At 29.9% G+C, this 15,797-nt stretch overlaps 1 protein-coding gene across 1 annotated transcript; it reads left to right on the forward strand.

The window, feature by feature from the left end:
- Window positions 1-2,783: 2,783 nt before the first annotated feature.
- LOC110638984 (uncharacterized) lies at window positions 2,784-6,875 on the forward strand. Its single transcript, XM_021789729.2, has 3 exons — window positions 2,784-4,155; window positions 4,258-4,433; window positions 6,597-6,875. Exons 1-2 carry the CDS (start codon window positions 3,373-3,375, stop codon window positions 4,429-4,431), a joined length of 957 nt encoding a protein of 318 aa, XP_021645421.2. The 5' UTR covers window positions 2,784-3,372; the 3' UTR covers window positions 4,432-4,433; window positions 6,597-6,875.
- The last annotated feature ends 8,922 nt before the right edge of the window (window positions 6,876-15,797 follow it).

Here is a 15,797-nt window from a genome sequence, read left to right on the forward strand (position 1 = left end):
TTTTAAAGTAAGTGGTTATAGAGATTTATGATCTATTTATTTATATATGTTCACTCATTGAAACATATACGTATACATGTCGATTTATAATTGAATTACTATTCTATGTAGGATATCAAATCACTGCTTTATTATATAATTAGAGAATTGCTCGTGCTAATGCATGTAATTATTAATAATTTTACTTTATATATTTTTGTAATTTTAATATATAAAATAATATAATATTTTAAATTTTTTATTAATTATTTTAAAATTTATTTTTATTACTTTTATTTATCAAAATTTTTAATAAAAATTTTATAATAGAAAAAAAAAATATACATATATATATATTATAAATTACTTTATAATAATGATTACTTAACATAGTAATCATTAAATAATTTATAATTTATATATAATAAAAAAAAAGTATCATGTATGAGACTCTTAAGAATATATTCCTGCTTTGTATATTCATGGATAAAGATTTCTTCATCAGAAGGCATTATTGTGTGTTTTAGTGTTTGCGCAGGTTGAATGCCAACAGTTTAAGCGTTGGCATTCTGTGGAGAATATCTGCAAACAGAATCTGTATGGTTTTGGGGAGTTGTTAAGTCGAAATAGACATAATTATAAGTTGAAGTAACATAATTATGTAAATAATAATTTTTTGAAATAAATTAAATATTGAATATTTTAAGTACACATATAGTAAAATTTAATTATTTCATGTAATTTAATAATAATAATAATAAATTTACCTTATAAAATTATTTAATTAGGTATATAAATAAATAATTATAATATAATATTTTTAAATATTTTATATATTTTTTCAATCATAGTTGAAAATTAAACTAACGGAAATTTTGATAGCTATCAATAATTTGGCAGTTACGAATACCATTTTGTGATATGTTGATTATTTAAAAGAAAATGACAACTCCTTATGTAATTGAAATGGTATATAATAAATTAAGTTAAATAAATAAATTTTAATATTTATATGTAATTAATGGCACATGGTGGAATTTCATATTTGAAGGCTGATCATCGCCCTTAACTTCTCTGAGCAAGAAAATGTGGTTCTCAAAATGCCAAGGCTGCATTGAGAGCACTTTTTGTTTATCCCATACACAGAAAAACTGGAAGGAAAATAAATTCCCATGTATCTATCATTCTTGCCTCAGCTCCTTTTGACGCTTTTCAGGATTTTGTCATGGTATCCATCAGTGCGTAAGCATTGAAAGAGTGATTAGACCATAACTTACCAACCAGACTCAGTGAAGCTTTTCCATCCCCGTCTTCTTTTCAATAGGTTGCCGGATATAGACCTTTTCCCCTTCATTAAAAGTGGATCATTCATTCTGATACTCACAAACGGTATAAAAAACAGTAAGCACCAAGGGCCTGTAGGAAAACAAACAAACAAACAAGAAATTAAAACAACTTTTATCAAAGAAGAGAAACGAAGCCTGATAATGAGGAAACAGAGACGCCTCTAGTGGGGAAGGGAATCTCTCTAAACATGGTTATTTATAACTTATAAATTAGCTCAGTGGAGATTTCAATGAAATTCGATTTTTAATAATTTTATTTTCTATAATATATAAACATAGAAAAAAAGAGTATAAGGATTATTTCTCCTATCTTCTTTAAAACCAAATTACATTTATATTATATTTTAATAATCTATTCATTCAAGGTAAACAGAAACAAAATCCATTTTTTCTTTTTTTTGCCTTCTTTAATTTTTCTTCGTTTCCCTATTAAGGTCCAAACAAAGAACAAGCATCTCCTCTGGCCTTCCTAGTTAGGGGTGACAATTTTAGACATGACCCGTAAACATAATATGAATACGATATAAAAATATATGATTTGGGTTAGGCTTATTCATGTTTGTGTCTACCAATTTATGACATAGTTATAATTGTATCGTGTCATGGTTAATTCGCTAACCCGACTTGACATGTTTATGATACTATTTAATATTCGTATCGCGTGTTGAACCATAGCCCACTAACTCATTTGATTCACTATGATCCATGAATCCACTTGTATAGCATGTTAAATGGGTTAAGTCGTGTCAAACAATGTTAAATGGGTTATTTCGTGTTAAATGAGTCATATCGCGTTGAAAATGCCTAATACAATTTAATATTAATGGTGTTGTGTCGTGTAACCCATATAATAGAAGGATCGTGTTCGTTTTTAAATTTTTAACATGATTTATTAATCATATTATGTTCGTATCGATCTTAATCGTATTCATGTCGTATGTTAACATGATACGAGTACAACTTATCAATCCAAATTGCCACCCCTATTTCCAGTTTCTACCCCATCAACACCCTCTAGTCAATCTCCTCATCCTAGAACTAGCTCCCTCTTGCCAAACACAGACTTTTAGGTTTTATTTGAACAAGGGTGAAGAAAGAGTAAATAAAAGTAAAGTGAGGTAATTAATTATTTTACTTCTCTTTGAAAAGAAATGAGTTAACAGTAAGTAAGTGTAAGCATTATTCTCTCTTATCCCTCAAATCTCAATTTTTCTTACACCCTAATTTGAGATGTTAAAAGAGACAAATTTAAAATATTAGAAGAGATAAAAAAAAAAAAATTAAGAGTTATAAATATTTTTATTTATACAACCTTTAAATTTATCTTTCATTAACCTCTATACGAATATAAAAATATATTTTAACTTTTCTTTATCTTTCTGTTAATTTGCCCATTCTCAAATATGATATACTTTTTTCTTTATTCTTTCCTTTCCTTATCCTTCCTTACACATTGCTTTCACTTCTCTCAACCTTTCCAAACAGACCCTTCGGTTCACACTCTAATCATTTTCTACTTCTCTGTAATTTCTCGTCTCCTCTCTCTCTCTCTCTCTCTCTCTCTCTCTCTCTCTCTCTCTCGCCAATCTCAAACCCTAGAATTCCAAATCACCGCAAAAATGAGCTTCGCTGCCTACAAATTGATGGCCATTAGCATAAACCTTCATCCAATTGTCACACATTGACGCGCCGATTATGGGTTTCCAATGGTAATGATTATGGGTCCTTTTACAGTGTTGATCTTTAATGTCTATTTTGCTCATATACTGTCATGGGATTTGGGGATTTTGGTGTTAATCAATGAATTTCGAGAAACTTAAAGGATTCAGATGACTTAAATTGAAGTATGATGTCCTAATTTGTCTAAGATGAGGACTGATTTGGGCATTTGGCGAGAGAGAATGAGTTCATCAGACGAGAGAAACAAGAAAGCTAGAAATACCAGAGAAATAGACAGGTTGAGCAATTTACCAGACGTACTTATTCATCATCTCTTCTCTTTCCTCGGCGCCAAACAAGTAATCCAAACTTGTTTGCTGTCCAAGAGATGGAGACATTTATGGGTTTGTCTGCCTCATCTCAATTTGATGCTCAATCCTTCAAAACAAAAGCAAAATTTCAAAATTTCGTTCGCAAAGTCCTGTCTTTACGTTGTGATAAACCCATTTTTGGCGGCAAGTTCAGCTTCCGTTATTGTTGTAGATGGGTGGTGGATTGGAACCTAATTAACAAGATCACAAGCTATATAATGTCCTATCGGATTCAGCATCTTCGCATGGAGGTAAACACCTTTGGGTTCCCAGAGTCGCTTCTCAACTGTAAATCATTTGAAACGCTTGATTTAAGGTCGTTTGGGAGTTTACCCGAGTCGTATGCTTTTTCAATGTTGAATTCTTTGCATCTGTCTGACTGCTATTTTGGAGGTTCGGATCCAATTGATTTTCCTGATCCCTTTGCTAATTGTCCCAATTTGAAGACCTTAAGCGTAAGCCAATTCAACCTTAAAAACAGAAAGTGTTTCAGAATACCTGGCTTGCAACTACTTAGCCTTTCATTGGAGAATGGATATTGTTGGGGTTGTAAAATTGAGATTTGTGCTCCAAAACTTACTTCCTTAAGATATCATTGGATAGGCGGCCCTATGGATTTCGGTGAGCTAAATCTTCCTTCACTTAGTGTTTTGGATATTCGAGTTTGTGTTCTTGTTTTTGGACCTTCTGGGCAACCTCTTAGAATCGTTGAGAAGGTAAATGACAATATGAATTTGATCAATATGTTCCAAGGATTCCAAAATGTGCAATTTGTCAAACTACATTCCGATACCATTAAGGTATAGACATAAACATGTTACAAGAATCAGTAGTTTGTTTGCTTTTGATCTCTTGAAATTTCTCTGTTTTCTTACATGAGTTTTGGTGTCTTATGTGTCTAGGTTCTCACTTTGGTTCCTGGTTTACTAGAAAAACAACCTTCTCCCTTTACTAATTTGAAGTCCTTGAAATTGTATTCGGGATACAATAGTAAATTACCAAGGATACCTTTTCATGTAATGCACTACTTACTTGGTGACTCGGCTAGTGATGATTTTGAAATCGTACAAACTTGAAGGTACATATACATCTATATCTTTTATTTTTCTTGATTATAGTGCATCTGTTATTTTGCTTCACTTATTTGTTTTGAGACCTATCTTTTGCAATGCATCATGATGCTAATTTGTTTTTCCTTCTGTCTCAGATGTGCAAGTTATACTTTAAAATTCTTGTTATTTTATGCTTTTGTGATTTTAAGCTGGACATTTTGTTTTCTTTTAATGTGCATGAACATTTTTATCTCTCTTGAATACTAGAGACTAAAGCAAGTGAATTGTGATACAATTGATTAGTGATTTCTAAGTCTGCTTGCAAATTGATTTTTCCCCAAAAACTTTTGAGCAGGATTTTAGTAGGCTATGTTGACCATTTGTCTTATTTACAACAAAAGGACCATATTGACATTGGTGGTGCTCTGTATGGGAATATGGGCTGATTGCTTTTTCTTTCCCTGTGTCTTCCTCCCTCCTATGTTTGCTTTATGGGTGAATTATTTTTGTGAGAACAGTGGACTCTGATTTATGGTTTACCCCTTCACCTCATTCAAGCCAGAATTTTTTTTTCCCAGTGCCTCAATAATCTAGTCTACCTAGACCATTTGCATTACACATCCTCCAACACTGGCAGTCCAAGAGTACAAGGGCTGAAAGATAAGCATGTTTACTGTATAATTATTTATGATCTTACCTTTTACCTTTTATACATGAACATTTTTTTCTTTCTTGAATACTGTAGACTGAAGCAAGTGAATTGTAATGCAATTGATTAGTGATTTCTCTGTCGACTTGCAAATTTATTTTTTTCCCCTAACAATTACGAGCAGGATTTTAGTAGGCTATGTTAATCATATTGTCTTATTTCTGGCAAAAGAACAATATTGACATTGTTGGTGCTCCATAGGGGAATATGGGCTGCTTGCTTTTCCTTTCCTGTGTTTTCCTCCCTTCTATGTTTGCTTTTTAGGTGAATTTTTTGAGTGAGAACGGTGGACTCTGCTTTATGGTTTACCACATCACCCCAGTCAAGCCAGAATTTTTATCCAGTGCCTCAATAATCTAGTGTACCTAGACCATTTGCATTCCACAACGTCACTGCAAGTTTTAAGAGTACAATGGTTGAAAGATTGCATGTTTACTGTATATATATATATATATATATATATATATATATATATATTTTTTTTTTTTTTTTTTTTTTTTTTTTTTTTTATGATCTTACCTTTACCTTTTATAATGACCATTTGCTTTCCACAACCTATGTAAATGAACCCCTTAATATTTTATGATCTCACCTTAAAAAATAATCTGAATGCATATGATCATTCCACTCAAGCCATCCCTTTGGCCTGTGGCATCAATCATAAGATTGCATGTTTGCTACATATGAAAGTTCTTTTAGAGTCTACAAGGCCTGCTAAGATATTTCAAAATTGGATAGAATGGCCCATTGGTTGATTAATGATTAGGGTCCTTCCAACTATGTGCTAGTATCTTTCGGCTTCGGTATGTTATCTTTCTTTACTAGAATCTGGTAGTTTTGCATTAATAATCTAATGCTGATCTCTATTTTAAATTTTCATGATATTCAAAATTTCAAATTCTCTTCATGTACTTAACCTTATTGATTTCAAGTAAGATTTCTGCATATTTCTTTTTCAGTTATGCTGAGATGATCTGAACAGTTTGTGTAAATCATAGCAAGCTCTTTTGTTATTTTGAATGCAATGAGAATTTCATTCCTACTAATTAAAAATATTTGAGTTGGGTTTTTGTATGCAGATTTATTAAACACAATTTTTAGGGCATAAAGTACCAAGTTGAGGTTTCATGATGTTGTAAATAAAAATATGTATGGTAACTGGATTAGTTGCTCAAGCTTATCTGGGATACTCTGTTAGGCCTCCTTGTCATTTTATGTATGGTATTTTTCATTGTAACTTAGTTTCTAGCCGACCTTAGGTGAACAAGTCTTAGCTAATGCTGGTTGGATGTATCGTTTCTTTCATGTTGATGATAATATATTGCTTGGGCAATTTGAAGATATAATTAATTTGAAGCTTATTTTGGACTGCTTTGAAAATTATTGATTTTCCTGCATGAAGATGCCTACCTGTGAAATTTATTTTGGCATAAAAGACAAACTTACATAATATTGGTTTTTATTTATTTATCCATTGAAGCGTGAGCGTTGAAGCTGCTTAATCTTATGAACAAATTTCTCTGGCTGAAGACTTGAAGTTGTCAAATGGATAGCTTGACCTTGGGAAACTGATATGCTACAATAATCAGTAGCTCTGTTAATTGCAATAGCGGTGGTTGAAAGCTTGAGTGTTGAAGTTGTTTATGAACTTGGTTGCATTATTGTTGGGAAAAAAAGGGTTGTACTATGGTTGAAGAATTGAAGTTGTCTGATGAATAGCTCATCCTTTTAAAATCGATTTGCTGCAGTAGTTTGTAATGGTTTGGTTGTTTTATGCATTGCATATATAACAATTCATATAATTACTTAAATATAAAATAAATAATTATTTAAATATAAAATTTAGATAGAGAAATTATTTTATTAATAAAATAAAACTTTAGAGAAGAATTAAATTGTTTCAATTAAAAAGTAGTTAATGACAGATTATTTTATTTACAGAATTTAACGATGACATCCTTATTCAGAGTTTAAGGATCAAATCGCTATTCAAAAGCAAACCGGAAACTGATCTTTGATGCTTCAAAGATTTAGTTGTAAATTATCTAAATAAAAATATATTTTATATTTAATATATATAATAAATATAATGTATAAGATAATATATTTATATATTTAAAATATATTTTGTTTAATAAATAATGTATAAAAATATATTTTTAATGTAATAAATATTTATTGCATTATATAAATATTGTAGAAAATACTTTTTAAATATAATATTTAAATTAAATATTGTAAATTTTAAGCAAATAAAATTTAAAATATTTAAATATATAAATTATATTAACTATGGCCAAATTTTTTGTTAACGACATTTATATATAATTGTTTAAATATAAGCTTTATTTATTTTTTTTTTCAATTTATAAAATTTATTAATTTAATCAATTTATAAAGACGAAAACTGAATTACTATGTAAATAAAAGATGGTCAATATGATGGCTTTTTTTTTATATATATGTTTTCTTTTAAAGCTATAGTTTGTCACTATATAAATATAATTTAAAATTATACTTTTAAGTAATAATCAAAATGAGTTTGATTGACATTTAAAAAAAAATTAATGTGACTGGATATTTTCCAAGATGCATAGAGAAAGATTTTAATAAAAAATTATATTTATTATATTTTAATTGTAATATGTGTATATATTATATTTTAAATATAATTTATTTATTTTTAATAATATTTTAATAAATAAATAATTATAAAAATTATTTTAACATGAATTTTAAGAAAAAATAATCCAAAAAGTTTATTTTTATATGTTAATATATTTAATTTTGACCATACATAATCATAGATAAAGTGGTTTTACGTTATAACTTATTTATAATTTATAAATACTTTCAAAAAATTATATTTAAAATAAAACTTCATTTAAATTAATTATTTGAAAAATTAAATAAAAATTATTATTATTATTATTATTTTGGGAAAAACAACAGATGAAATGACATTAGACAGAACCATCCAATGCATAGATTATAAAGGAAAGCAGGAAATATTCTCGTACTATAACTTCATCTAACACTTGACAAAGTGTCATTTTTGCGAGGGTATAAGCAGCAACACTGCCAGATCATTGAATGAAAGAAAAAGAGACATTATGCATCATTGTAGCTTAATGGATTATATCCTCCACCACTTGAAAGAAAGGTGAAGATTCAGTAGAAGAACCAGTTAGAGTAAGCCATAAAATTCTGCTATCAGATTCGTAAATGATATCATGCAAGCCCAAACTATATGCCATCTGCAAACCAAACAACGTTGCCAAAGCCTCAGCTAGTTCAACCTCATGGGTACACTGTACACGCTTCATTGTAGAGAAAACAACCATGCCTAAAGAAGATTAAACCACTGCACCATAACCCATTGATCTAGATTGTGAACAGAAAGTTGCATCGACATTTAGCTTCATAATTGAAATAGGAGGAGGAACCCAATCATTATTCGTTGTTGATTTAGATTCATTCAACACCTACAACTGGAGATGGCAAACATTCAGTATAAAGCTGCAAAAAAGGCATTAATAATAGTTACAGGTTCACAACTCTCATGGTTCATAACTAAATCATATATTTCTTTCTCCTCATAATCCCCACATAGTTATCACAGTAACATGCAAATCTTCCAGTCTAAGTTTACTAACCACCATCGAGAATCATTCATGCATAGATATTTCCCACATGTCATGCACCCGTAAGCCCTAAGGGGATAATAACCAAATGCCTCGTGCCCAAGAACAATCATGAAGAACATATAGTATAGTCTCAATGGCTTCATTATAGTGAGGACAAATAGGATGGATTGGAATGCCTATTTTTACTAAATTACCATTATTTGGCAGTGTATCATTTAAAGCTCTCCACAAGAATAATTTATAACGAGTAAAAGTGACAAATTCCACGTACTCAGCCAATTAAAATGACTAACCAGAGAGGATGATCTAGCTCCACCAAAATTGAGATTGTGGGCCGTATAGTATCCAAAACGCACCGTATAGCACCCATTTTTGGAACTGGTCCAATACACACTATCCATTAGCTTTTTTACTTAGCGGAATTTGTAAATAGCTACTTGTTTAAAAGGTAGAAAAGAACCTCTAATAATATCCTCTTGCCATGTCATAGAATCATGATCAATTAGACTAGCAACCATTGCCTCATTATCTAGCCCTACAATCACCTGCTATCCAATTATCCTTCAAATTGAGAAAGATTCCATAATCCACCCTCCAACAAATCCCTTTCTCTAAGACTGAGTTGCTCTTCAAAATACTGCGCCAGGTGTAACTAGACCCATGACCCAACTACACAACCCAACTACACATGCAAAAAATTCCCATTGGCAAAATACTCAGCTTTAAAAATATGAGCCATTGCCAAAGAAATAATAAAAAAAGAATCTTTAAAATAAATAAAAAAAATTAAAAGAGTAGCTTGACGCTAGTTAAAATAACATCCGACTAACTGAATGCTATTTTAAGTAGCATTCTGCTACTTAAAATTTTTTTTTTTACTCTCCCAATTACGCTCACACCCACACCACAATTCTCTCACTTACACTTACACCCACACAGTCCAATTATTAACTAATTAATAATATGATATAAAAAAATATTAATAATTACAGAAAGTAAAAAAATTTTAAATTAGAAATATTATTTGTAAGTGAAAACTTATTAATATTATCATAGAAAATTAATAAAATTATTATAGTGAATGAATAATAGCCTGCTTTTCATGCACAATAACATTGCACAACAGATTCGCAAAAGCATACCCTTCAAATAATAAGTTGCAATTATTGTTGTATTTTGCTAATTGTTTCACTTTTGTTTATATACTTAAAAAATAATTAAATTTTAATATATATCAAGATTATTAAATTTTTATTTATAAATTAAAAAAAATTAATTAAATCTCAATTGGAAAATTAAATAAATTTCTTGATGATTGTTGTATCTCTTTCATTATTTCACTATTGTAATTATTTATTTTTTTTACATCTTATTATCTAATTATAAATAATATTTGTATTTTAAAAATTTTTTATGCTCTATAATTATTATTATTTTTTTATATCGTATTATTAGTTAGTCATTAGTTGAATTGTGTGGGTGTAAATGCAAGTGAGAAAATAATGGTGTGGGTGTAAGTGCAATTGAGAGAGTAACAAAAAATTAATAAAGTAGCCAAATGCTACTTAAAATAACGTTAAGCTAGTCAGATGCCATTTTAAATAATGTCCAGCTACTCTTTTTGTAACACCCCTCACCCGACTACAGTTTAGCCGAGCAAGACGTACTACATTCGGTGCCGGAGCACCCTAACTTATCTTACTTTATTTCTTTAAAAATTTTATTCTTGTTATATTTAATACCGATTATTTTTCGATGGAGAAACTAACGAAATTTCTCCTATTTTATTATCGTTTGACATGTTTTACTATTCACCTGTTTGAAAATTTCAATAATATTTTACAATAAAAATCTCATCAATTATTCTCATTATTCACATCTCATTCATATATCTCAATTTCATATTCATTTCCATGCATTTCCATTCATGCACAATTTATATATATAAGTTCTCCAGTTTCATTAATTTACATGATTTACAGATTGATTACATAAATTCATAATTTACATGATCTACAAATTAATTACAGTTCCATAATCTATATTTCAACATACAATTCATAGTTTACATTACAAATAATAACTAATTATAATGTACAAAATACATAATATGATCTATATGGGCCCTATCTACATGCATTGCTGAGGAGGTGACAACCTTGAATGCTCTGCAGATCAGAACTCCAAAATCTCTGTTTGGTATTTGCTGGGCTTTAACTTCAGTACCTGCGCGAGGAAACAAATCCATCGCGCTAAGCATTGCTGCTTAGTGGTGCAATAATATAACAAGGAAATAATATAACAAGTAAAAATAATTGGAGCATATTTTCTATACTCAAGAATTTTACTGGGTTCATATGAAATTTTCCATACAATATATATTTCGTCATTTATGTTGCTCTCTAGAATCACTTCTTTCATAAGTTTACAATAATCATTTATAAAATGTACAAATAAATCTAAAATTTATACTTATACTTATATTTTTATGAAAGTCACATTTGTAATGTTATTTAAGTTATAATTCTTCTACTAGTATTTTTATCACTTCCTTGATACTTTCTAAGTTGTTTACAATCATTTCGTAATATTTAAAATTTTTAATACTAATTTCATTTACTTCAGACCATTCTAAGAAACAAATTTTTTGAGCTAAACTAATTTATTTCAGAACTTCTTACTCATTTATTTACTTTCTAGCATTTTTAATTGCTAATATTCATAACTTGTTTTAATAAATTAGACTGCGCAAGTAACCTATGACAGGCTGACTAAACTGGATAACGGGTCGTTGGCACTGGACACCGCGGTGCCTCGGGCAGTCATATTATGAGACGCAGAACGTCAACCACGTATGCAGTCAGTATGGCTAAAAAGTCATGATATCACAAAATCGAGCATAAAAGCCATGAGTGCGAGCATAAAGCCATGAATGCGGACATAAAGCCATGAATACAGGCATAAAGCCTTTCGCAGTACTGTTATAATAATACCCTATTGGCATACCAAACTATCCAATCTGACATACATGTCTAAGCAATACAAGGGCATATAATATCATTAAATATTAATATATTGTGTTTTGTGACTTCATTATTTCATGATAAATTTCAATTATAATTTATACATTCATTTGATCATTTATATGATCACAATTCACATCAATTATCCTTTTATACCATTGTACTCAAAGTACTTTTCCTTTCTACAATAATGAGAACTAATGTTTCATTAATACATTAATATGATTCATTTATTCATTCATTATGTTATTCATATTGATCACAATTCAAAACAATGGTTCACATGTACCATTGTATTCAAAACATTTTTCCTTTCTCATTTATACATTTTATGAATTCTATTCGTGATGAGCATATAAGCCCTAACTACCTATTCACATCAATTAGGTGACTTACTTTTCATATTTCAAGCAATCCATGAACATTTCATGGATTTTAAATTTATGGCCTTAATTTCCCTTTAACAATATAGTTCTTACACTTTATATCTTTATATTACTATTCACATTACTGTTCACTCAAATTGTTGACTTTTTAATACATAATGAATTTATTGAATCTAAGTTCACCAAGATATCACATTTTTCATTCTAAAGTTGTTGGTATTGATTGCCAATACCATTTCAAAGCTTAGTGTTAGTTATTCACAATTTTCAGATTTCAAGCACTAAGTTTACTGTTCCATTGGTCATTTGTACAGTAGGAATTTGATAAAATTGTCTTCATGAAAGTTGTTCCTTATTGTCTCTAGTTACATTTCATTTTTTGAATCACTCCATTTGAAGTTTTGTAGCTCAAGTTATGGTCATTTTATCATAACTGGCCGGATTGACCTGGACCCAGAATTTCTGGGCAATTTGGTTCTGCTAGATTTGGTGACCTAAGTTTAGTTGAAAATTTGACTAGGTTATGATCAGAATTTAGATTTGTATTCCTCATGAAAGTTGTAGGGCTATGTCTCAGCTTTTTGCTGGTAAAATTTTAGATCAATTAAACTTTTCTACACTGAGTTATGACCATTTGAACAAACACTGTTCATTTGGTCATTTTCCAGAGACAGCATGTTGGTCACCCGGATTAGGGTAATTTTTAGGTCAACTTAGTTTGGTTTTCTGGGCAGGGTTTCTTCACCAAAGTTGTGCCATTATGTGTCTAGTTTCATGTCCAATTGACCTTGCACCAATTGAACCTATACAACCCAAGTTATAGCTGCCCAAACATGCTAGACTCACATCCAGACCTGCAGGGCACTCAAGGCAGCACACCACTTTCAATTTCAAGGTCACAATTACTTCTAATTTAGGGTCAAACTTCATCAAATGGTCACTAATTAACCATTAGAACTCCAATTAACCATTCAAACACAATATCTCCAATTTTTATACTAACCCTAATTGATCAAATCTCATTCTCATGCAAACTCAAAAAAAAAAAAAAAATTCAACTCCATTCAACTCCAATTCATATGTATACATTAATTGACATTAATATACAAACTTAATTGCAACTAAACCATCCAAACCCTAACCTTCTCTTAGCTGCCACAATTTATACATACTCATACATAAGTGTTTTATTCAATTTCTTAACAATTTCTCATTCACTTTAACTTCCTAACATGGAATAAGAAGAGAGGTGTAAGAGTTAGCACTAACCTTTTTGAAACCAAACTTGAGCTTGTTATTCTTCAAGATTTCTCCTAGAACCATAATAATCATAATCAATTATAACTTCACTTTCCTAAATTAAATATCTAATAAAAATTCAACAGCATTTCCCCTTAAATTGGACTAAACTCCTATCATAAATCTCAAATCCATAAACCATTAATACCCAATCTGGCAGCTTGTGCATTCAAATTTATATATAATGATCTAACCGTCAGATAAATCCCAAATTTTAACCATATATTCAAGACATCCCTATACAATATCAGTAAAAATTTTAACATCAAATCAACTGTAGATCATGAGATATCAAAATATTCATTCAACCCTTCAAAATCTGAATTTTTGCAGAAATCAGTCTTACTCAGACAGCTCATGCAAAATAATTTATATCTCATAAACCACAAGTCTAAAATTCACCAAATTTTAACACAATAGCCTCAACATCTCAAATATCATTTGTACCAAATTTCATAATTTTATAAGCATCCTAACTATTTATTTTTCTTAAATTTCAGTAGCCAAATTTCAAAATTCAACCTGCAGACAGCCTGTGTTCAACAATATATTTCTTCAAATCCAACCGTCGAAAAATCACCAAATTTTAACCATAACTTCTACACATACATACCTCAAACATATCCAAAAATCAACGGTACAAGTTGAGCCAAACTCACCTGGACGGAAGAGAAACATGCTGCCCTGCTGAACCCCTGTTTCTGCTACTGTTCATCTCCTTCTCCTTCTTCCTTTCTTTCTTTCTTTCTTTTCCTTTTCTCTCTCTCTCTCTCTCTCTTGATTCGGCTGAAGAAGAAGAAACCAGAATTTTTCTTTCCAATTTTCCCTCATTTAACTCTTTTTAATTGGCTTGGTGAGTTGTGATTGGTGGAGAGTGCTTTGATGACATCATGTGATGTCATAATTCCTATTTTCTTTCATTTTTCTTTCCTTTTCTTTTCTACTCATTTTCAATTTAATTTGTAGCAATATTTATTCACATTTTATGTCATAATAATTATTTAATTAACTGGACAAGTCGGTCCAAAATCATCTTCGAAGACGAAATGACCAAAATGCCCTCCGTTTGGCTTATTGAGCCAAAATCGTTTGTACCGATCTAAAAATTTTTCTAAACCTCTTCTTGGCATTCTAATGCCATAGAAACCTCAGTGACTCTTCTCTGGAGTCCCAAAAATTATTTCATGAATTTTCTCCCTGGTTTAGGGCTTCTAGTTGCGAAGACCGCAACTTCCCACTGGGTTACCCATCGCTAGGGCACCGGCTCACTTAACTTGGTTGTATTTTATTTCTAAAATTTTTCCTAAATTTTTCTTATTAATATTTGAGTTAATTATGGTTCCTCACTTTAGTTTAAATATTTTTCCAGATATTCTAACTGTCCAGACTGACACCCGTCACCGGAACAGTAGAATGTACAGAATTGCTACAGTGAGGGTGTTACACTTTTATTTTTTTTTTTTACTTTCTGAGAATTTATTTATTTATTTATTTTTTTAATAATGGAACACTACATATATTAGCATTTCCCTTTTTTCTCCTCTAACTCAGCTAAGATACTCACTTTTGATAAATAAGTCTAAACTTATGCCCATATGGTAAATTTTTTTTTTCAAATGCGTCCTTTTAGTAAAAAGCTCTGATGATCAACCATGCGAACTCTAAAAAGATCCTTAACCCACTCATTCACATGAGAGGTAACTTTTTAGAAAAAAAAAATTCTGACTTATCAAAATTTATCACCTGACCTGAAGCCTTTTCATATTGATTGAATATCCATTATAATTTTTGACACTCATCTCTAGTAGCCCTTGCCAAAAGTACACAGTTATTTGCAAAATATATATATATATATATATATATAAAATAATTTAATTCAGTATATAATTTTTAAAATATAATTTATAATTATTTATTTATTAAAAATATAAATTATAGAGCATAAAATAAAAAATTTTAAAACTTAGTAAAAACTATTTTGTCACTCTTTGAAAAAAGCATATTATTATCTAATTAATAGCAATCTCTTAGACTTGCATGCAAGCTTTTAAATTTGACACTAGAGGCATCGATTGGCCCTTTAAACACAACAAAGACAATACCCAAAAAAGACTTGTGTACTAGCTCCCCATTTATTAAGAAAATATAAAAAGTGTTAAGTGAAATTTAGAAATAATTTTTGTAATAAAAGTTGAAAATAAAAAAGAAAAAGAAAATAAGTAATTTTTAGAAGACATAAGGTGTAACGACCTAAAATCGAGCCTGTTACTGATGTTAAGATTTAGATCAGCATAGGATCCTTGAAATCTGTAGCAAACCTAACATG

The sequence above is a fragment of the Hevea brasiliensis genome, chromosome 8 (genome assembly GCF_030052815.1).
Source record: "Hevea brasiliensis isolate MT/VB/25A 57/8 chromosome 8, ASM3005281v1, whole genome shotgun sequence".
In the NCBI taxonomy this organism is placed as follows: domain Eukaryota; kingdom Viridiplantae; phylum Streptophyta; class Magnoliopsida; order Malpighiales; family Euphorbiaceae; genus Hevea; species Hevea brasiliensis.